The sequence below is a fragment of the Amia ocellicauda genome, chromosome 17, assembly GCF_036373705.1.
Source record: "Amia ocellicauda isolate fAmiCal2 chromosome 17, fAmiCal2.hap1, whole genome shotgun sequence".
NCBI classification, from domain to species: domain Eukaryota; kingdom Metazoa; phylum Chordata; class Actinopteri; order Amiiformes; family Amiidae; genus Amia; species Amia ocellicauda.
The window spans coordinates 4,484,862-4,508,461 of record NC_089866.1 but is presented as its reverse complement, the minus strand read 5'-3'; the positions used below and the strand labels follow the sequence as shown (position 1 = coordinate 4,508,461).

Sequence of the window (23,600 nt, the reverse complement as noted above, 5' to 3'; positions counted from 1 at the left end):
AGCAACACTTGAAGAAGATAAGGCACAGTGAAGTCGACTTAAATCACATCTGTTAGGGAAGCTCTTGATAAGATCCCTGCACCAGTTTAATCCCATAACTTCTCTTCTTCTCTTCCCCGCCAGCACTGAAATCTGGGTTGGAGACATCCACCGATACGTACCAACACATCTACCCCTTCCTTCACTTCAGCAGACCTTTACCAAACCTAGAACAGTGACTTTCAATCGTTCTTCTTGTGGGGTTATTTTTTGGGAAGTGAATTTTTCTTCGCCATGGATGTCGTCTGGGTCATCTCCCTCTGTCTTAGCATGCTGGCCATCGTGGTGACCATTCTGTCGGTGCGGAAAAAGACCAGAGAAGAAGATGTCACCAAAGAAAAGGAAGTGACCAAGCCTGCTGCGGAGCAGTCCAGTGGCAGCAGCGGCGGCGGCGGCGGAGGCGGGGGGAAAGGCCTGGAGTTCTCAGAGGATGAACTCGACCGGTACCTGGCCCGGATGACGGAGGTGGTGTACAGCCAAGAGGCTCAGAGAGCGGCCCCCTCCAGGACCCGGTTCTCGGAGGAAACACGGTACCAGCCGGCGCCTGCTATCCACAGCTACTCCTCCCCTCTTGGGGCCCCCGAGAGTGGACACTGGCATGAGGTACGTTACCCACTTTTGATTTGTTACCCACAGGCGATTGATTGTAATGCCAGAGTCAAATGCCATCTCTTTCCTATGCTAGGTGCGTAGAGAACACCTGTTCATTGGCCCCGTCTTCATTTCTACGGGAAGTGGGGACAGAGTGGCAGCCATTTTCCACACCAGAGGCAGCTGCACCTCTGAGTGCGATATCTGGCTTTTCTGTGCTCTTCGTAGTAGACTGTTGAGGATACTTTAGATGTTTAATTGTGAGCTGCTGTTGAAAGCAAAGAGGGGTTTTTGCTTCTGTATGTACGGCCAGACACATTGTGGAAGACATACTGGAATAGTCAGAATAGTTTGTGAGTGGTTAATAACAATCAAAGTGCTCTTCATTCACTCTTCACATACACACTTCACTTGCTAATTCCTGCTCCTCAACAAAAACTCAGCACAAAACAAAAAGAGACATGCAGACACCTAAAAGAGGGGCACGGTTCATGATCCTGCGTGAAGCTTCATTTCCATCCATCCCATTTAGAAGCTGTAGTGTCAGCTTTCTGTAAACCAGTTTTGCGCCCCGTCCTGAAAGTAAAGAGTGATGGTTGTATTAAGTTATTTACTGGCGCAGAGTCGGAACTGGCACTACGTGTGCATTCCCAAGGGGATCGTTCCATTTAAAGAAGGACGATTTGAAAGCTTTACTAAGCATCGTATCACTCTGACCTCGGCTCGCCACTGTCACGTGTCATCCTTGGCAACAGAGTTTTCTGTACCTAAAACCCCACGACAGAACGAGCCTGGCTCGGTAAGGTGCTGTGCGCATTCAAACAAAATGCAAAAAGTCGAAACAGGGTTGTTGCTCCATGGCTCGGTTCTGACAGAGCTAGCCACAGCTCCAGCCCTGACTTTGTTTTTTTAACTCATCACACATTGTGTCAGACCCACACACCGCGACTACAGAATGTAAAAGTTTAAAGGTTAAAGATGACCTTTATTCCAAAGGCCATGCTAAGGGAAAATGGCTCAACATTGAAAAGACGTAAGAAGAGTCAGCGAGGGTTTGCATTGTGTTTGAACCAAATTTCACCTCTACAATGTCCCTGGAATTGCAACCATCAGACCTCTTTCTGTTGGTTTTCATGGCCTGATAAACAGATATTGTGTTCCTATTTAAGCATTGCAGTAAATGCCATTGTTATCATTCGGTTACAAATGGCACTTGGTAACTGTGTCTATGCTTGTAGTGACATCAAGTGGATAAGAATGGGTTTACCCTGTAAAAAGGGGCAAACAAAGCAATATTTTGAAGATGTGAAAGAAAGACACTGTTACTGCATGTCTCTCTTAGCATTTTGTATTTTTAAAACCTATCTATGTGCATTAAGGCTAAATGCATGCATAAACCTATACCTTAGACCTACAGGTTGACTGATGTCACGTGTAGAAGATGCCGGGCTGGTGGCACACAGGGCCCAAGCTCCACCGAGTCATTTTGCAGGGTTAAACTCAGCTCAATGGAGAGCAGACTTTGTTGCCATGCAGGGGGGCAGGCCAGGAAGGCATTGGGTTTCAGGGACTCCTGGGGCCCAGGAAAGATATAGCGGCTCTCTTCTGGAAAGATATCCCTGCAAAGATTGAGTTAGAAGGGCTAGAGTTGTCTCTCTGTAACAGAGGTCATCTGTACTGCAGTCATTTGTGTTTTGGCACCATATTTCCTCATATTTCCTGTCCCAGAAGTGTCCGACTCCAGCATGTGGTATTAATCTCCCAGGGGAGCATGGGAAACTGCTGTAATTAGGCAACCAACACCATCCACAAAGTTAATTAAGAGTTCAGTTAGAGCTAAAGCCTGGAAACATTGCGTGTCCCCCTTAAACATACAGATGATGATAACAGGAGGAAATCTGACTGGCCTAGAAAAGGCCCTAGAAAAGGATTTTGTCTCATGTACGTGCTGGCACTGAGCAGCTGTGTCCTTCTGCCCGGAGAAAGACGGTTTAAAATTACGACCAGGACCTGGGGAAAATGCAGGGTGATATGTAATACTGGGTACAGTCACAACAGACTGTATTTGGTTCATGTCACTCTACACTCTGGCCAGTCTGCAGCTCGAAGACGGCTTTATTTACAGGACCTGACCTCAGATCTGAAGAGCGCTGCCACTGACTCTTAAAGGAAGATTGTTTTATATCTTAGGTATTCGATCTACCTTGCATTTCCTCTCAATGTCACAGACGTTTTGAAACATAAAATACAGTAGTGTTGTTGTGTGTCCTAATGTCCCGTTGCATTCATGATTTTATTGGCAAATTGGTTTCTGGGCTTCTGTCCTGCATTCATCAGTACAAAGACACAAAGAGTATCTGCTTTTAGATGCTGCAAGAGACCCAATTCCCACACCATGTGCCCTAGATGCATATGGAATCAGCCCAAGCGCTTGTAAGTCTTACTCTAATAAACAGAAGGAGAGAAAAACAAACAGCGAACCAGTTTACTTTCCTCAGCGGAGACTAGCCCCCATCAGACGCCTCTGTTTCTGGAGAATTACAGTTAACATTAAGGTATCTGTACAAGCTTTTGGGGTGTGTTTGTTTCTTAGTAAGTGCTGTATCTTCAATGAGTGTGTGACAATCAATAAGTAAAGCACATACAGAATGAATGACTTAAATGTCATCGTCCGTCCCCCCAGGAGATTGCAAAGCAGCCCCCTGAGATTGAGCACATCCTGTCTGAGATCGGTGAGTGTTTTGCCCCCCGTTGATGAAATACACACAGCTGTGATTGAGATGCCTCTAGGTAAGTGTGATCCCATTAGAAACACTGCATCAGGCAGCAATAGATACCCAACACAAACACAAAGCAGAGGGAATTTCAAGAATCAGAAAGCGTGGCTTTTTCGTATGGGTGCTTCTAATATCAGACACTAGACCGTGAATAAACCAATAGACCAAAAGTCTGAGTATGTATTTATACATGTGTGCTGAATGCCGATTCATATACCCTGTTCCACACTTTAATACCCAGTCCATAATTAACCTGACATTATCACATGCCACTCTCTCCGCGAGAAACTGATCCAAGACACTCTGGAAGGGCCGGGTGCGATGTCTCCCAAACAGTGTTCAAAAGTGTGTTTCCTTTGTGGAAGCCACCAGGAAGACCAATTAAATATGTCAGACAAATTTAAGCCCCTCCAGGGTCATTTCTGTTGGCTGTTGCAGCAGGCTTGTGAACACCAGCTGTTCAAAGATAGATGTACGACAGGGAGAAAATACTAAAACTAGAGATGGTCGATAGTGACTTCTGCAGCGATGGCAGTTACGACTCCCATTTCAAGCCAGTGTGGTCCTCTGTGAGCTTTATCACCTGTAGGCTTGAATGCAGAATCGGTAGTGCTACTGAAAATATTAACATGAACATCCCCTGTCAGAGGACAGTGCCCGTGCAGCCAGGTTTGGAGAGACACTGACACAGAGAAGTGATCTTTATGGGACTCCCCAATTGGGACGTATGAATGCATCTCCTGTTGCTTCCCAATCTCATTCCAGAGCAAGCAGTGCAGGAGACGGTGGAGCCAGAAGACGCACGGAGATCCCGGAGGAGACAGTACGTGACCACCTTCACCGAAACTAGGTGAGGAGGGCCTGGGGTACCCCTGAATCAGCCGCACTGTTCAAGCAATCCATCTGTTTTGATTCAGTATAGCGTCCTTCGCAAGGCAGCCACAGAGCACCTTACAGATTGAAAGCAAACAACTTGTGGACTGGAGTAATAACTCATTTTTTATCTAACTGGGAACTGCTTTCTCTGCGGCGAGATTTTCATTATGCTAGTATCTGAATAAAACATCTTGTTCATTTCAACTCCAAATGCATTTTAATGAATACTGATCAGTTGTCTTTAAGTTAAATTAAATTGACTTTTCCTTTCCTCTTCCTCGATAACTTGATCAAGCTTGGCCTCTCATATCGCCTCACCCTTCCTTCTACCCCTTGTCAATCTGATGTTTCAAAATTCACACCAACACACAGAGAGAGAAGTGTAATGGGAGACGGTACAGATCCCCAGATAATTTTCCAATTACCTGAATAGCAATAAAATCCTTCCGATTTGTGATCATGCATTCTTTTTGTGTTGCTTAAAGACGGCCAACTTTATCATCAACCTGCATCTCAAGCACGGCGATGAGGGTTTCTCTGTGGTTGATTTAAGAATTCACTTTCTCCCTGTCTCTCTCCCTTTTCTTTCTCACATCAGTAAATCCCTTGACTTGACATGGCTCTGGTCTGATTAGACACCGGAGCACACTAAACAAACCTCCATCACTTCCACTCGTTCTCAGAGAGGCTGTTACTGTCATCATTCGCTCAACACGGCCGTCGTGTAACAAGGGATATTCTTATGTTCTTTTTTGCTGCAGAACCGAGATAAAATCCAAAGACATCGCTGGAGAGGGAGACAATATGTGAGTGGAGATGAGAGAAGGTATGTCACAGGTGCTTGAAACATTACAAGATGTAATAAACATTAAATAGTCAGTACCTGAAATGAATGTATACAATACAGACTCTTCAAATCTACTGTGCATTGGGACTCGTTTGGCATTTTGCTCCCTTTGAATGTGATCAAGTAAGAACAAAATGTGTGTGCGTCTATGATTAAGGTGGGTTCTGTGTTTCTGTAATCCCCAGTGGCAGTCCCTTAAGTTAAGCGCTTTGAGTATAGAGAAGATAAGAGAGTATGGATTGCCACAAGTTTGATGGTTTTGTTTTTCCTGCTTTTGAAGGCACGCCAGTTTATACGCTGAGGTGTCACAGCTATAAGTGTTCACTTACAAATACCCCCATGAAAGCATCTCAACGCCTCCGCTCGATGGTTTGTGTTTTCTCTCTCTCTCTCCAGGAAATAGAGGCTCGGCTTCAGAGAACAGAAGCAACGAATCAATGGCTATAAAACATCGACGGTACGGAAGACATGGAGGCCTTGACAGCAGACCCGAGAGCCACGCATGAACTCGGAAAAGGCTTAGCGGTAGAAGGGAAGGAAGCTTCCAGCATAGAGCAGAGAGAGCAACGCACAGCAAAGGCTTGATCGCTTCAGACGTTTACTTTCAGAATGAAATGACATGCTTTAGATCGTCCATCCCCCCCCTCCAGCGCCCGTTGTGTCTAGAATTGGAGAATCTGTAATGGGAGCTTCAAACCGTCCTCTTAAGTCCTTCACCACAAGGCTGAGATTATGGTTATACACTACTTAGAATAATGGACTCTTCGTATTGTTGTTATTCTTTTTAATGCTAACCAGGAATCACCCATACTGTAATACTGTAGTGTTGTTAACCCATGTGGCTTTTTCAAGAGTCGATTCTATCCCAGAGGTCATAAACTCTTGATGCTCTTGTTTACATTTATTCGATAGTTACACTAGCCTTCCCTGCATTGCTTCAAAGAGTAACTATATATATTGATATATATGTATATATACACCAGCACCTCAACATTCGCGAGGGATGTGTTCCTAGATGTTTGTGAATAAGAATTTAGATATAATTACACTGCCCCAAGTTAATGGGCAAGCTTCATATTGCCTCATGCTTAAAACCTTAAATTAGAGTTCTTAGGCTAAACAAAAAGTCAAAATCCTAATAGTAAATAAAAAAATATAATAGGTACATAAATCAAAGCACAATTGCTGACTCGTGTTCAGGTTTTTGCCTCAGGACAGCACATCCCTGAGCAAAGCGGGATTTGAACCGGCGACCTGACAGTCACAGCACAGCTCTTTAAATATCAAATCTGCCGGAATCCGTGACCACTGAGCTGCTGCTGACATGATATAAATATGTATAGTCCTCTCTGAAGCGCATTTAATGTTGTATGTGAAACAAATCCTGGGTTCAAAGGACTTCATAGGAGTTGCTATAAAGATGATTCTGATTATTCTGTGTTGGGGTTATGTAACAAATAAATAAAAATACTCCATATGAAATAACTGTTTTTGTCATTGTGTTTTATGTATGCATTTATTTTACTGCAATTGCATCATATGTCCGAGTTTGTAAGAAAACACTTGCAATGCTTTCAAATTAACTAATGTAAGTTACAGTAACAATCAGTGGCTTTCACAGCCCGCAGTGGGTACAATGTAGCGAGTCAGAAGCCCAATTGCTCCCTCTAGTGAACATTAGAACAGAAAAAAGTCAATTCGACCCATCGTGAGCCAAGGATCCTATCCAGTCTGAGTTTAAATGTTCCCAAATTTTCACTTGAATCTCTGTGTGAAGAAGTGTCTCCTGTTTTCTGTCTTGAATGCCTTGAAGCCCAATTTCCATTTGTGTCCCCGGGTGCGTGTGTCCCTGCTGATCTGGAAAAGCTCCTCTGGTTTGATGTGGTCGATGCCCTTCATGATTTTGAAGACTTGGATCAAGTCCCCACGTAGTCTCCTCTGTTCCAGGGTGAAAAGGTTCAGGTCCTCAGTCTCTCAGTAGGACATTCCCTTCAGACCTGGAATAAGTCTGGTTGCTCTCCTCTGAACTGCCTCTAGAGCAGCGATATCTTTCTTGAAGTGTGGAGCCCAGAACTGTCCACAGTATCCAGATGAGCTCTAACTAGTGTATTGTACAGTCTGAACATCACTGCCCTTGTTCTCAATTCTACACTTTTGACAATATACCCTAACATCCTGTTTGCCTTTTTTATTGCTTCCCCACATTGTTTGGATGGAGAAAGTGAGGAGTCCATGTAGACTCCTAGGTCTTTCTCATGCGTTACTTCATCTAATTCTGTTTCTCCCATAGTGTAACTATAGTGGATGTGATGGAGTAGGCCCATCCCTTTGTTAAGATGTTTGGAAAAGAACAACCAAAACCTTCCAAACAAAAGCTTACCTGGGGTGGGGTTGTGGAGCAGCCATCTTGGGGAAAAGTAAGGGAAACTTACAGAGGCCATGTTGGGAAGGGACTTTAGAGACCTGGGTTGCTTTATCGCTGACATGGGAGGGGGTTCATACTATTGGTTAGTGTTTACTTATTTTGTTTCTAGTTTAGATAGATTTTATCATCATGCATCACCTTTATTATAAGTTTGGTATTTTGATGTAAACATATTTTGGAAATATGTTCAGGGATGTATGTTTTAATGTTTCTTTTGTTTCATCTGCCAGGTGTCGCCCACAACTGAATATTATCTAAGTCCCTCTGAATAGCCTGTGCTGCCAATACATCTGATGAGCCACCTGTTTTAGTATCATCTGCAAATTTGACAAGTTAGCTAACTATCCCAGAGTCCAGATCATTAATATAGATTAGAAAAAGCAAAGGCCCTAGTACTGGTCCCTGTGGAACTCCACTAACAACCTCACTCCAGTTAGAAGCGACTCCTCTAATCGACACCCTCTGTTTCCTAGACATCAACCAGCTCATAATCCATCTACTTACATTACCCTGAATGCCTACAGCTTCCAATTTGAGGATCAGTCTTTGGTGTGGAACCTTATCAAAAGAAATCTAAGTATATCATATCATATGCTTTCACATGATCCACAGCACAGTTGCATGTTCAAAACATTCTAATAAATTAGTAAGACATGATCTGCCTCGTCTAAACCCATGTTGACTATCTCTAAGAATAAGGTTTTCATTAAGATGCTCCTCTATTATCTGTCTGATCATTTTTTCCAACATTTTACAGGTGATGCAGGTGAGACTGATTGGTCTGTAATTTCCTGGCTCAGTTTTGTCCCCTTTCTTGTGGATTGGTTTGACATTTACTGTCTTCCTGTCAGTTGGTACATCCCCTGTTCTAAGTGTCATTTGGAATATTTGAATTAGCGGCCTATAAATAATTTCTCTCATTTCTTTAAGTACTGTTGGAAATATCCCATCTGGCCCAGGTGATTTGTTGGTTTTTAATTCTGACAGTCCCTTTAGTACCTCCTCCTCATTTATCCTGATCTCTCTTATGGTTTGACTGGACTGCTTGTTATCCTGTGGCATGTCATCCACAGGTTTGTAAAAACCTCTGTGAAATACTCATTTAGAACATTTGCCACATCTTGTTTGTTTTCCAAGATACATCCATTGCTGCCCTTTATCTGTTTCACTTCCTCCTTTATTGACCTCTTTCTGTTGTAGTATTGAAAAAAGCTCTTAGCATTAGTTTTAGCTCCAAGAGCTATGTTTCTTACCATTTCCCTCTTTGCTTTCCTGATCCCTTTCTTAAGATCTCTTTGCAGTTCAACATATTCTTTGCATACTTCTATTAAACCATTTTGACCAATGTTTGTTGGTCCTCAATTTGCTATGTTTTGGTACAAATTTCTCCTGAGCCTCAAGTAGTATATTCTTAAAATATAACTATCCATTATTAACTGAATCTGTATCCAGTGTGCTCCAGTCTAACTCTTCCGCCTCATACCTTCAAGGTTTGCTTTTCTAAAATTGTAGACCATTGTTTTAGACTTGGACCTTGTTTTTTTGAAAGAATGCCTCAAAACTACCATGTTGTGATCACAGTTTGCCATTGGTTCTCTAACTAGTGTCCCTCTGACTCTGTCTTGTCTTCAACTTGTATTCATCCTCATCATTTTCTGTAAGCCATGTTTCTGTCACTCCTACAACATCATAATCACATGCCAGCACTGTGGCTTCTAGGTCCAACATCTTGTTCCTTATACTCCTGGCATTGAGGTACAAACATTTCTGGACTTTCCTACTAGCAGTTTCCCTTTGTTTTCTTTCCTTAGCAGAACATGTCCCATTGTCAGAGCTCCCTGCCCTGCTGGTCCCTTGTTTAAAAGATTCTCAATTACTCTGCACATACGCTCTCCCAATGCATTAGCCCCCCTTCTGTTTAGATGTAGACCATCCGGTTTGTACCTGTACAAACAGAAGGGGGGGTAATCTAAACCATGGTCCCATCTATCCCAGAAGAAAGACCAATGCTCCATAAACCTAAAACCCTCTTCCCTACACCAAAATTTCAACCTTGTGTTAAACTTTCTAATCTCTGCCTGTCTCCCTGGCCTGGCATGTGGTACCGAAGTATTTCAGAGAAAACTACCGTGGAGGTTCTGCTCTTTAGTTTTGTTCCTAACTCTTTAAATTTGTCTTGCAGAACCTCTGCCCTACCTTTTCCTATGTCATTGGTTCCAATGTGGACCATGACCAGTGGTTCCCCCCTGGCTTTGGCTAGTAGCCTGTCTACTAGTTTAGGGAGATCTGCAACCTGAGCACCAGGCAGGCAAGATACCATGCGGGTCTCCTTATCACTAGAACACACTGTGTGATCTACACCTCTAAGAATCAAGTCTCCTACTATAACTACCTCCCTCTTCTGAGGGTAGTGGACAGTAGAATGGTGGACACCATGGTGCTCTGGTGCTCAACTGTCCTCCCATCACTCTCTGAACTGTCACTGTCCAACTCGGTGTCCAGCAGTTGGAACCTGTTGGGCAATTCAAGCTCCTGGGGTGTCTCTAGGTGTTGTGTGCACCCTTTTCTGCGGTTACGACCTACTGTAACCCAGCAGTTCTCTACACTGTCCTGCTCTGAGGTCTCAACTCTCCTACGTTTTGGCTGCACACCATCTCTCTCATGGACTGATTGACCAATTCTACTATATCACTAATACAGCGCAGATCAACAAGCTGAGCCTCAAGATCACGAACCTTGATCTCTAGGATTTCAACCTGTTGACAACGTTCACAAATGAAACCTTCTTGGATGAGTTCGTCCAGGAAGGCAATCATTCTGCAAACCTGACAATGTAGTGACAACATGCTTCTAAATGTTTTTTTTTTTTTTGTTTTTTTTTAATTATTAAGTCTCTTGATTTCAGATCCCTAGTCAACTGCTTAACTTTTTGCAACCGAGAAAAACAGCTCTCTTTCTCAACAGCTGCTTTAAGTAGCTTTTGTCTACCTGCCCCCAATTCACACCTAACTAGCCACACCTGGCTCCTGCAACAGAATTCCTGCTAGTCCTAGACAAAATCTCCCTTCTAAAACCTGTTAACTTTCACCAACTCAGCAGCTGAACTGAATTGACTTGACTACAGACAATGCTAACTTCAATTAAGGTAAACTTAAAACAAAATGAGCAATGCTAAGTCAAACTAGTCAAACAACAAGTGGACAAAGTACAGTGTTTATTTTTTCTTTCAAGCAATCCAATAATCACTTTACTTGTGAATTCTTCCATTATAAACTGATTGAAAGATGACTTATCAATAATGATAACACAGTTTTTGTTCCTGGGTAGTAAGTGTTATTACTACCCAGGTAATATTCTGCGCTGATATTCTGAAATGTAACTATTTCCAATGAGGATGTCTTTTCGTTCACATAAAGTCTGAAAAACATATGAATCCAAATTAACATGTATTTATACTTAAGTAATACAGAAATGACTACAAAAGATTTAGAAGTGAGAAGTTTTTCGAGATTTATGATTATTCAGTATATTCAGGAAAAAGGAAAGGAAAGAGAGAAATTGAGGGGCTCCCTCGGAATTCCAAGTGTTAATAGTGATTTGATACAGAGAATTTTCTGGAAATTGCAGAAAATGTCAATTCTGTTTATTTTGTCTTGCAGGATGGCCCAGATCCGAAGGTACCGGTTGGAGTGCCGCCTCCTATGGATAACGTGTGACAAAATTAAAACCTAAATACATAAAATACGAAATGCATAAGTATAGAAAGAAATAAATACATATATAAAATAGAAAAAAAAAAAAAAAAATATATATATATATATATATATATATATATATATATTGGTTTTTTTACATATTTCTTTTTGGAGTATTTATTCATTTCATTTTTTAACTTTCGTTATTTATTAATTTCTGTTTTTAATGTAGAGTTACACAGCTATTTTAGGTTTATTATACTGATTACAGCTGGGATGGTGGGGGGGACATGGGAGGGCATTGGGGAGGGAAGTTTAAAAAAGTATAGTTTGTATTGTCTGTTTCTGTCAACAATAAAAAGATTGGTTAAAAAAAGCAATGTGGAGTATGAACAAGAACTGAAATCTCAAGGCCTTATAAATGTAGAAACATGTTTATTATATAAATAACCTACAACGATAAACTATATACACACTATACAATATATACATATATACACAAAACTATACACTACAAAAACTATATACACACTATACACAAACTACTATATATATATATATATATATATATATATATATATATACACACACACACATACAGTACAAAAACTAGACTAGACCGATATACAAAAGACTATAAATACACTAGAAAAACTATACACACTATATACAGAATATTATATATACAGTACAAAAACTATACACTATATACAAAAGACTATATATACACTATATACAATCCTGCCTGTCTTAAGTGCGAGCAGCCCACCACTTTAAATATCGGTTGGGATTTAAAGAATCGTGCTATTATTATTATTATTTTATTGTATTTCTTGGCAGTGCTAGTGAGTCTAGCTATAATCACGACCCTCGTCACGACACTCTGCTGTAACGTTACACGCGGCCATTAGGGTCATTTCATTGAAAAGCGACGCGCGCCTGCGCAGTCAAACAAGTCCTGCGCCGAGACACGCCCCCGCGCACAGCAAGCCTGTGATTGGCTCTGTCCATCTTTAGAAAGGAGGAATACGGGCAGCCGATTGGCTCTGTCCATCTTTAGAAAGGAGGAATACGGGCAGCCGATTGGCTCTGTCCATCTTTGGAAAGGAGGAATACGGGCAGCCGATTGGCTCTGTCCATCTTTGGAAAGGAGGAATACGGCAGCCGATTGGCTCTGTCCATCTTTGGAAAGGATGAATACGGGCAGCCGATTGGCTCTGCGACTTCGCGGGTGGTTATAGAAAGATGGAAGAGCGTGAGTGGGTCGGTCGTGAATTATCAGCCGAAAGTGTCGCAGGGATGTGTTCCAGAAATTTGCGAATAAGCATTTAGATCTAATTATTATGAAAAACTGTTTCTGTCATGGGGTTTGATGTATGTAAACCCGCAATGCTTTCCAATGCACCGATGAATTTCACCGCAGAAGCACAATCTCTGGTGGACACCGTAGTGCTGCTGGTTGTCTTTCAATCAATCCGATAATCACTTTATTTGTGAATTCTTCCGTCATAAACGGATTATCGATGATGACAATAACAATAATGGTCTTTATAATGATAAACCACATCTTTGTAGACGAGCGAAGACTGAAATTGGAAAGTGATGGCGTCGCTCGGTCATCCCTACAAAAGTGTTGAAATAAGAACGGATTCTAGGGGGGGTGACTGTTACTTTTTCTATGACGAAATAATACAATAATGATAATAAACAAGAGGAAAAAAAAGTAAAAACTTACGCCCAACGTGGGGCTCGAACCCACGACCCTGAGATTAAGAGTCTCATGCTCTACCGACTGAGCTAGCCGGGCGCCGTGAAGGGCCTCAGCCTCTTTTAGAAATTAATACCATCTCTAGCTACATTGAAATATCAATTTGATTTTTTAAATACAATTTGCTACATAGAAAACGTGCACAATTAATGCATTGACGTCACCACGCAGGTCTGCAGTTAACCACGCGTCAAAATACATGCTAATATATATATTAGACTAGACAATATGATACTTAATAAAGGTTTCTATCAGTCACTTTGGATGCAAACGTAACTTCTACCCCACACAGATGCTAACTGCACAAACCAAGCCCCCAGCCATCACTCGTGTCAGACTGGCTTTGTCAAGGTGAAGAATTGGGCTCCAGCGGTAGATGGCAGTGCTATAAAGCGTGCAGCCTGCGATTGGGTTAAGCAGCCATTACACACAGCAGCGGGGTCTGGGGCAGCGGGCAGGCGGCGCGGAGGGGACACCCGAGCGGGGCACTGACTGACAGGCATCCGGATCCCGGTGCGGGGCCGGGACGCACCGCCCAGCGATCAGCCGGGAGGACAACCGCGCCAGCACGGCTCTCTCACGGTAAGACTGCGCCGACATCACTGCGCACAAAAGCGCAGCCCAGCAACGGCGCAGTGCTCCGGGGGTCCGCGCTGCCCAGCACGGGTTTGCTGTGCCCGGGTGGCAGTGCGGGTTTGCTGCATTGCCCGCGGGGTCGTGTTTGGCCGGTGGAGTGGCACCGCAGCCGCAGATGCCAGGCCCGATGCCCCCAGCCTGAATATTCCCACGGCTCCTCCATGGCGTCGCTCCTGCCCACAGAGGGGGTTTAGGAGCTGGCAGTGGGGGAGTCCAGGTTAGGGTAAAGCTGGTTTATTTACACTACAACTCGTTTTACAGACAACCAGGAGGATACAACTACCCCATCATGTTTTTTTAGTAGGAGCCTTTTATATGACGCAGTGTATAGCCTAGGTGTTTATTTCTGATTCATTTAAGTCACTATAGTGCAGTTAGGGGGAGTGTTTGTTTAGGCAAGTTATTTAATGTATTATTCATGTGCATGTGGCGAGGTGCACAATACTGTTGTCTTGCTGAATATGTATCATTAGTATTAGTGTGCATGTGAGAGCAGAGTGGTGTTTCTTGCAGGATTGTTGTTGTTGAGTAATGTTTGTAAATGTGAATGAATGTATGTGTATGTATGTAGAGGGAGTATAATCATATAGCAGACGCATTCATCCAGGGCGGCCGACTAGTTTATACAAATTAAATGTACGATCTAATTTAATACACAGAATACACCGAACATCAGACAAGTTCTCAACATTACCACCAAAACCCATGCTATGGAGAGAAGGTCAATGTTGTGAAATGACACACAATGTCATCTTTGTTTCTGCTGTCGCCACCTCCTCCTCCTGCCCTGCATAGAGAAGTTGACATGACACACATACAAAGAAGTATTTAAATAAATGTAGTAGTTGCCTCAGTCCCAGTGATTAGCACAGTGATTAGAGGAGTATTAGAGCCCATGTGATACATTGTAACAAGTGTTAGTCGCCCTGGATAAGGGGAGAAATATACTACTACTACTACTACTATGTATATCCATATTCAGCTTGTATAGCAAGTGTAGGGTATAACATACATGTCCTGAAAACACTTGCACTCTGTTGTAAAATTGGATTTTGTTCATTTTTACCCATCTGTTATCTTGTCTAGTCACTCTAATACTTTAAACACATCTGGACCAATGATTCACCGAGCAACGCAATACAAAATCATCTGTCCAAAGCTCTTAAACAATATACAATATGGTACAACACAAAATACAATAGCTTAAAGCCTCCTGTGGTGGAAAAAGTATGGAAATAAATGCATCTTACAAGTAGGGTATATATGAAACAAACCCCGCACATTGTAACTTATTTTATAACTGTAACGTTTATAACTGCCATATGCTTAGATAAAATAAAAGTTATATTGATGGATGAAAGAGTTTCTCACTGTCCTTCAATCCAGCAAAACCTCAGCCACAGGAACAAGAATGTCAATATCATGATTATATTATTATCATAATCATGATGAAGATGATGATGATGATTATTACTAACCATAATCACAGATGATCTGATATGTTAGCAAAAGTAAAATCTTCACCCACCCCTTATTAGACCTGCATGAACCCATGTTATTTGCCCCGGTCAGACCTTGGATGTCGAAAAGTGTAACAAGCAACATTCATTAAATGTTTTTAATTTCCTGAACAGCACTGGGGCTCATGTCTGATATGGACGCAGAGATGGAAATGATCCAGATCAAGGAAGAGGCGGTGGAAGAGGAGTGCTCGGAGGGGTCTTGCATCGCAGACCCCCGGGGCGGCGCCGGACACCCCCCCGGTGACCTTCCACAGATGGAGTGCGTGGTGATCAAGGACGACCTGGGAAACACGTGTCACGTTTACGAAAGACCCTTGTCTCCTCATTCTAGCAACGCAGGCAAGTTCCCCAACAAGAGAGGCACGAGTCTTTATTATATGACACATTATACACTGTTAGTGTGTCTCACAAAAGTCCTGTAGGTTGACCGGTTATGCCTGTGTAGGACATAAGCGCCATAAGGAAAGTGCAGTGCATTGTGGGTAAATACTTAAGGATAACAATAATACATGTCGTATGTTTCTCTGTTTGTTAATACAAACACATCTGCTAATTATCGGCTCATGGAATCCTCTCCTGTTCTTTCTCTTGATCCCATTTCTTCTAGAAAAGACTGAGATGCTTTTAGTCACATTCAGTAAACACTCACCACCTTGTTGTGGTTCCACCAGTTTTCTTATCCTAGTGAGAAATCAACACCCCCAGCCTTATTGAAGAGCCCCTATAGACACAATTGTTCATCACAAATAATTTGTCCTTTTTCTTTCTGTATTTAGTGGGTGGTTAACCTAGCGTGGCCCAAAATGCTTTTTCACCCCAACCTCCACAAAGTGTTTATGTAGGAAGATCTTTGTTTGTCCTCTGAAACACTGAATCCGTTCCTTATTATTATGTATATTGTGTATTATTATAATACCCTTTCATCCAGTCTGATGAAACTACACTTTTCTGTCGTTGCATCACATACCGGCAGGAATTTGTGTGATTATGTACTTCCTCCTTGTGATGAAATCTCTCGGGTTTTTCCTTTCGTGCTGCATTTGGAATACTCATCTCCTTTGGAAAAAAAGCACTTGTGAAATATCCTGACAGCACTGTGCCAATTACACAAGCCTGGCGGTGACATCTCTCCCACTCTCTCGCTCTCTCACTCTGTCTAGAATCCGAATCAGAGCAGTTCCTCTTCCCCCAGTGCGGCCTGGCATGCGTGGGGCAGCAGGCTCTGCACAAACACCTGCTGAAGAAACACTGGGGTGACTCAACGACAGAAGGCCGGGGGGCGGACCCGTCACCGCAGAGCCGTGGAGAACTCGGCCTGCCCATTCTGAGCTCCACTGTCCGGCCCCCTTCGCTACAAGATAGTGTGCCCCAGGATGGGCGGAGCAGGCAGGCGCATCACCACTGCCCCGAGTGCCGGAGGACGTTCCTGTGTGCGGACGGCCCGGCCGAGCCGAGCGGGGAGTGCGGGGAGCTGACGGAGACGGCCCAGGCGCTGTACCACTGCGTCGTGTGCCGGGAGACCTTCACACATAAGGGGGCTCTGAAGGTCCACCACCGGACGCACTTGGGGGCCACGCTGCACACCTGCGCAGACTGTGGGAAGAGCTACAGCCAGTCCAGCTCCCTGAAACTCCACCGCAAGAGCCACGCGGCCGAGAACCCGTACCACTGTGGGGGCTGCGGCAAGAGCTTCCGCCAGCTGAGGACCCTGAAGAAGCACCAGCACCTCCACGCCGAGCAGAGGGGCTACCACTGCCCCGAGTGCGGCAAGGCCTTCCGGCAGCTCCGCAACCTGCACGAGCACGAGCGGACGCACGCGGGCGGCACACTGTACATCTGCACCGACTGCGGCAAGAGCTTCCGCCAGTCGGGGAACCTGCAGCGGCACCAGCGCATCCACACGGGCGAGACGCCGTACCACTGCGGCGACTGTGACAAGAGCTTTAGCCAGCTGGGCTCCCTGAAGCTGCACCAGCGCAGCCACACGGGCGAGACCCCCTACCACTGCAACTTTTGCGAGAAGAGCTTCAGCCAGCTGGAGAACCTCAAGAGGCACCGGCGCACGCACACCGGGGAGACGCCGTACCCCTGCACCGAGTGCGGGAAGAGCTTCAGCCAGCTGGGCAACCTCAAGGCCCACCTCCGCATCCACACTGGGGAGACACCCTTCCAGTGCGAGGATTGCGGCAAGAGCTTCAAGAACAAGGGCAACCTGAAGGCCCACCAGCGGATCCACACCGGCGAGACCCCCTTCCACTGCGGCGAGTGCGGGAAGAGCTTTGGCTGGCTGGCCGCCCTCAAGACGCACCAGCGCACACACACCGGAGAGCAGCCCTACCACTGCACCAAGTGTGGCAACAGCTTCACCTACTCCTACAAGCTCCGGACACACGCCTGCCAGGTTTGAGTGGGGAGCGAGGGAGAGAGAGAAGGAAGCTGTGGTTTGTCTCCAACTCGCTCTGTAGCTGTGCTTTTCCTGTTTGTGGTTTCTGTTTTTCTCCCTTGTTGGTATTTGAGAAGAAATAACCCAACACACGTCACTAACATTTTAATTGTGTAGCTTTTCTCCTAGTCCACTGGGAAGGAAGTTGTGGGGTCGGGGACAGTGCAGTAAAGGAGTATAATATGCGAAACATTTTATGAAATTGTTAATAAAAAGCACTTTTCAATACAGTATTATTAACTAGAATGGAAATTAGGTCACATTTTTAACCAGATAGATTCACTAATTTTTCTACTGCTTCACTTCGGCCTTTGACAGCACAAAGACACACTTGGGGAACCGTGAGCACAGATAACTGGGCAGCCAGGAGTGGGAGATTGGCTTTGCCCCCGGTGGCTCGTGAGCCGTCAACGCTGTGGGTCCCGGAGGAGTCTGGACGGATCTGCTCGGACTATAGGTAGCCCAATCCTGATATCTGCTGCTTTTCAGGCGGAGAAAAAAGTGCCTCATACCTGATGTCCTAAGTCTGCCCCAGCTCGAGTCCTTTTATCCTTGGAGCTTCGTATGAAAATACTGTACCCTCTTCCTCCCTCTCCTCATACAAACCTTTGAATTTTGTTGCCATAAAAAAAAAAAATGTATAAACATAATTTTGCCACCACCTCAGCTTCTCTTTTGAGAAGGGGCTGAACTGTCCTTAATGAGCATTTGAGTTTTTTCAGGATTAAATGTAATGAGAGCGTTTGAATTTGTAATTTAAAGTCATTATCAGATGGTCATTTATGAACTTCCACATGAAACTGGGTGACCCTGATAATCAGTGCTGTTTTGGAGCTGTCGTTAGTGGGGGTGATCCTCCGATTTGAGTGCCTGTATCGCCATCATATGTACAAGTCTAGTCTTTCCACATTCCCCCAGTCAAGTAGTGGTTCGAGGTTGGTGTTGTCAATGTACAACGCCAGGATTCAGTTTCCCCTCGTGGAAATCTCTCTATAAAGCAGAGCAAGTATCAGAGAGAAGAAAAGAAATACAAAAGCAAGCTACCGTGTGTTCTTCTTGATAAGCAGCCTAGAAGAATGAAACAAGATCCCCTCTTCTCACTGATTGTGTATCCAGATTACGCAGCCTCTTACCTTCAAATGAGACACAGCCTGTTCTCAAAACTAGATTTACAAAAACACCCGGAAAAATGATCAGAGACCTTCCCAAACCACGTCGCAGCCTTACTATGATCATTGCCTAGGGAAGTCAAAGAGGTAAAGATTTATCTTATTTTCATTGTCAGTCTCTCGAGTCACTGTTTAAACTGTTTTAATAAGTGCGATGTGATTTCTGTGGCACTTGAAATGCATCCACGGAGAGAATAACCTCCAGCAAAGTTCACAGACACTCTGACATACTGTACCAGACAGATAAGCTTGTGAATCGATGCCTGAAGTTGATTTCCATCAATTTCTATTATAAAGGTATTAAAATGTTTATGCATATTGAGCTTTTTCGAGCTAATGCAGATCGAATTAACCCATTCCTTGCTGTAACTGCTGTCGGTAGCAGTACAGTATTGCCTTTAGGCTCACAGCTTATGAAATGGATCGGCCAGTTTTGAACAGGCAGAACAGGGAGGAATATAAAAACGCCAACGTCTTAATCGTCTGCGCAGAGAAATCAACAGTGCTTTCACAAATCATTTGTACTTCCAGAAATCGGTATTCACAGGATATGGCACTTGCTCTTAGACATCTACACTAACACATCGTCATCTGTGTCCTACACTATTTTTTAAAATATATTAAAAGGAGATTTTATTGTTTTTAATATATTAAATGAATTCTTATTATCAGTATTGTTTCATGAATTACATAAAGTGTACTGTGGCTTGTCTTTCCATTTGTACTGTGACCAAACCCAGTGTCACGGCCATCCGGACCTTGTGGTTCCCTGTCTGAGGGCCACAGGTGAGTTGGGAGCCGTGGACGAATCCACAGCTGAGAGAGTATGTTAACTGTTTTCCAGGAGGGCAGAGAAGTGTAACCCCGACTGTGATGTACACTGAACAAAAGGATGGCTGCAGGAATTTGTAGGGACTTACAGGAACATTGTAGAGGAAAGGAAAGGTAAAGTACAAATTAGAGCTGTGAATTGGAAATTAAAAGACAACCAATACAAAGGAAAAATCAATGCCTCCTCCACCCCCCCCCCAACTCAATCAATGCTAACTGCTCCTAATGAACAAAGTATATACTAGAATGCTAGACAGCCATCTCACAGAGCTAATGTTTCAGTGTCTAATTTAGGTCTCTGCTCCAACAACAACATTACTGTGGCTTAATCGAAATCTTTATGAAAATGTACAGCTGGCCTGGAGAGACCCCTGGGACCCATCGCAATGTCAGGAGAGGATCATTCCAGTGTGTCGTCACATGCTCTCATCAGGGTGCACCATGGGAACTTAGCCTTGAAAAACTGTTTCTGTGTATTTGCCTAGTTTCCTTCGAATGCTAACTATTGTTACTTCCTGTATTCATACAATAAACAGCAATGCAATTTTAAATGTTTTGACTGCTGCACACTTCCTGGGTTATGCAGTCCTCTTATCCAGAGGTGTAAAAAGTATTTGGAAGTCATACTTGAGTAAAAGTAAAAATATTCTATCAAAAACTTACTCCAGTAAAAGTAAAAAGTCTCCCATTCAAACAGTACTTGAGCAAAAGTTAAAATGTAGCTACTTTCAAGAGTACTCAAGTAGCATATTTATGGCTCCTCAATTTTATCTTCAAGAAAACCACGTCCAACAAAAATAAAAGTCACATATCTGGAAAATACTTTCATTTGTATTCAATATTAACAAAGGGTAACATTGGGGGATTTATATAATAGCCTATATTGAGTTTTCCTAGCAATCTCACTGTTCACACACACACACACACACACACATCCCAAAGAGCTGTATAATAAAACACAATATAAAATATGTACCCCTGTAGTGATGTTCTAATGTAATCTAGTGCACTGTGGTGCAGGAGACTGGGTTTGAATCTCAAAACTCCCCAGGATGTTACTAAATATATATTTATGGCCTCCTCTCGTTGGTAAACTTTATGTTCTTTTGTTTTACACTCACCTAAAGGATTATTAGGAACACCATACAAATACTGTGTTTGACCCCCTTTCGCCTTCAGAACTGCCTTAATTCTACGTGGCATTGATTCAACAAGGTGCTGAAAGCATTCTTTAGAAATGTTGGCCCATATTGATAGGATAGCATCTTGCAGTTGATGGAGATTTGTGGGATGCACATCCAGGGCACGAAGCTCCCGTTCCACCACATCCCAAAGATGCTCTATTGGGTTGAGATCTGGTGACTGTGGGGGCCAGTTTAGTACAGTGAACTCATTGTCATGTTCAAGAAACCAATTTGAAATTATTCGACCTTTGTGACATGGTGCATTATCCTACTGGAAGTAGCCATCAGAGGATGGGTACATGGTGGTCATAAAGGGATGGACATGGTCAGAAACAATGCTCAGGTAGGCCGTGGCATTTAAACGATGACAATTAGCACTAAGGGGCCTAAAGTGTGCCAAGAAAACATCCCCCACACCATTACACCACCACCACCAGCCTGCACAGTGGTAACAAGGCATGATGGATCCATGTTCTCATTCTGTTTACGCCAAATTCTGACTCTACCATCTGAATGTCTCAACAGAAATCGAGACTCATCAGACCAGGCAACATTTTTCCAGTCTTCAACTGTCCAATTTTGGTGAGCTTGTGCAAATTGTAGCCTCTTTTTCCTATTTGTAGTGGAGATGAGTGGTACCCGGTGGGGTCTTCTGCTGTTGTAGCCCGTCCGCCTCAAGGTTGTACGTGTTGTGGCTTCACAAATGCTTTGCTGCATACCTCGGTTGTAACGAGTGGTTATTTCAGTCAAAGTTGCTCTTCTATCAGCTTGAATCAGTCGGCCCATTCTCCTCTGTCCTCTAGCATCAACAAGGCATTTTCGCCCACAGGACTGCTGCATACTGGATGTTATTCCCTTTTCACACCATTCTTTGTAAACCCTAGAAATGGTTGTGCGTGAAAATCCCAGTTACTGAGCAGATTGTGAAATACTCAGACCGGCCCGTCTGGCACCAACAACCATGCCACGCTCAAAATTGCTTAAATCACCTTTCTTTCCCATTCAGACATTCAGTTTGGAGTTCAGGAGATTGTCTTGACCAGGACCACACCCCTAAATGCATTGAAGCAACTGCCATGTGATTGGTTGGTTAGATAATTGCATTAATGAGAAATTGAACAGGTGTTCCTAATAATCCTTTAGGTGAGTGTATATTAAGTGTAAACACCACCATGGACATGATTTCGGGATCTTTTCTCATATACAATTGTACTATTTATATCATAAAGTGAATAATAAAGTTATTATGTAAAGTAAAAATCACATTTAAGTATGCATACTATTTATTAATACTATATGGACAGCTGTCATTAAAGTAGAGCTGCTGTGATGTTCAGCCACGCATTGTGTCTTTAATGTACAGTAATGGATATTGCTGGAGCTCATTAATTAATTCTCGTAGTCCACGCGGTTTGTTCTGGGGCGCATGCGTGCACTGTGCGTGTGTCCACGTGGGTTGACGTCCCTTCTGATTGGTCAGATTATTTCCAATCTAGAAAACTGCCCGTTTCAATCTGAGCGATGCTAATTGTCCTTAAACGGGGGCACAACTATTCTCGGTCCATGATAACACAGGAGATACAAAACTCGACATTACAATGACACACAATGTCTTTGCAGAGCTCTCAACTTTTCAAAACGACAATGCATGAGATGCGTCACATAAACAAATGCGGTGACAGACGCCGGCAAAAGCAGGAGCCGGTGGGGGGGGGGGCACAAACATGTCTGGGGCAAATGCTTAAGATTTGAAGGGCAATGCGTGAGACTGCAGAGCTGGAGCTGCCCAGGGATACAGGTCTCTGCACCGCTTTACAACCGGGACCATTCATAACCGCTCGGAAAACACGTTATGACATCACAGCTACATGCACAATACCCACCGGTCTACTGCGACACAAAGCAGCTGCTAATGACCACAACGACCCCCCCCCCTCCAACACAATGCGTTTCCAATCGCGAAAGCAAGCGGCCCCGTCGGACGCAGTGCGCATGCGCTGCCCGATCAATACCTGTTTTTGCTCCTGCGTAGTCCGTGTTATTTCCTCATTGCTTATGCTTCAAAAGTATAGAAAATGGCTATTATTCAACACAAACTTTGCTTTTGTGACCAGGCCAGTGATATTTTGAATTTTACCCATTTCCCACGAGAAAACGAGCGAATTTGTGTCTTTTCGTTCAAAATAAAGTCAGACAAAAATAACATGAATCCAAATTAACATGCATTTATACTAAAGTAATACACAAATGACTACAAAAGATTTAGAAGGGAGTAGTTTTTCGAGATTTACGAGTCAATACTTTTACACGGTACTCACTGCGTGTCCTGTCTCTCCGGGACTCTCGACCTCACGGCGCGACGCAGTTTTGCACGCAAACTGTTCATTTTGCACAGCCTTTATTATTCATGTTAGCTATTCATTTCTCACGCAGCTGCGCGGTGAAGCTCGTTTCCCGTTGTGGCATACTGCTTTGAAACAAACCTACCTGGTCATATTGACCCGCCTTCCTACTGTGTGAAGGCCAATCAAAATACGTTTCTTCGCCAAATGGTAAACTGTGTGTGAGTGACGTATGAATGGTGCTGTGGCATTGCAGAGTGATCAGAGCCGGGTTAACATTCAAATTAATGACCTACCGACGTGAGTAACAGTAACGGAGTCGGCTGTGGGAAAATAATAAAGTACAAATACTCCAATTCCCAAAAAGTTGGGACAGTATGGACAATGCAAAAAAAAGTAATTTGAAAATTCAGTTCACCCTGTTTGATACTGAACACACATTAACACATTATTT

The 23,600-nt window shown here is 43.6% G+C and overlaps 1 protein-coding gene and 1 non-coding gene across 2 annotated transcripts; one reads left to right on the top strand and one right to left on the bottom strand.

The window, feature by feature from the left end:
• Positions 1-12,984: 12,984 nt before the first annotated feature.
• On the bottom strand, positions 12,985-13,057 carry trnak-cuu (transfer RNA lysine (anticodon CUU)). Its single transcript has one exon. It is a non-coding gene; the product is annotated as a tRNA-Lys (tRNA).
• Positions 13,058-13,226: 169 nt separating this feature from the next.
• Positions 13,227-20,171, top strand: LOC136712836 (zinc finger protein ZFP2). The gene is made up of 3 exons (XM_066689630.1): positions 13,227-13,600; positions 15,289-15,516; positions 16,338-20,171. Exons 2-3 carry the CDS (start codon positions 15,300-15,302, stop codon positions 17,582-17,584), a joined length of 1,464 nt encoding a protein of 487 aa, XP_066545727.1. The 5' UTR covers positions 13,227-13,600; positions 15,289-15,299; the 3' UTR covers positions 17,585-20,171.
• Positions 20,172-23,600: the final 3,429 nt, after the last annotated feature.

Excerpts from the sequence above, each read along its gene's own strand:
- LOC136712836 (XM_066689630.1), top strand. The coding sequence starts at position 15,300 with ATGTCTGATATGGACGCAGAGATGGAAATGATCCAGATCAAGGAAGAG. Across the intron at positions 15,517-16,337 it reads TCCTCATTCTAGCAACGCAG|AATCCGAATCAGAGCAGTTC; the intron begins GCAAGTTCCCCA and ends CACTCTGTCTAG.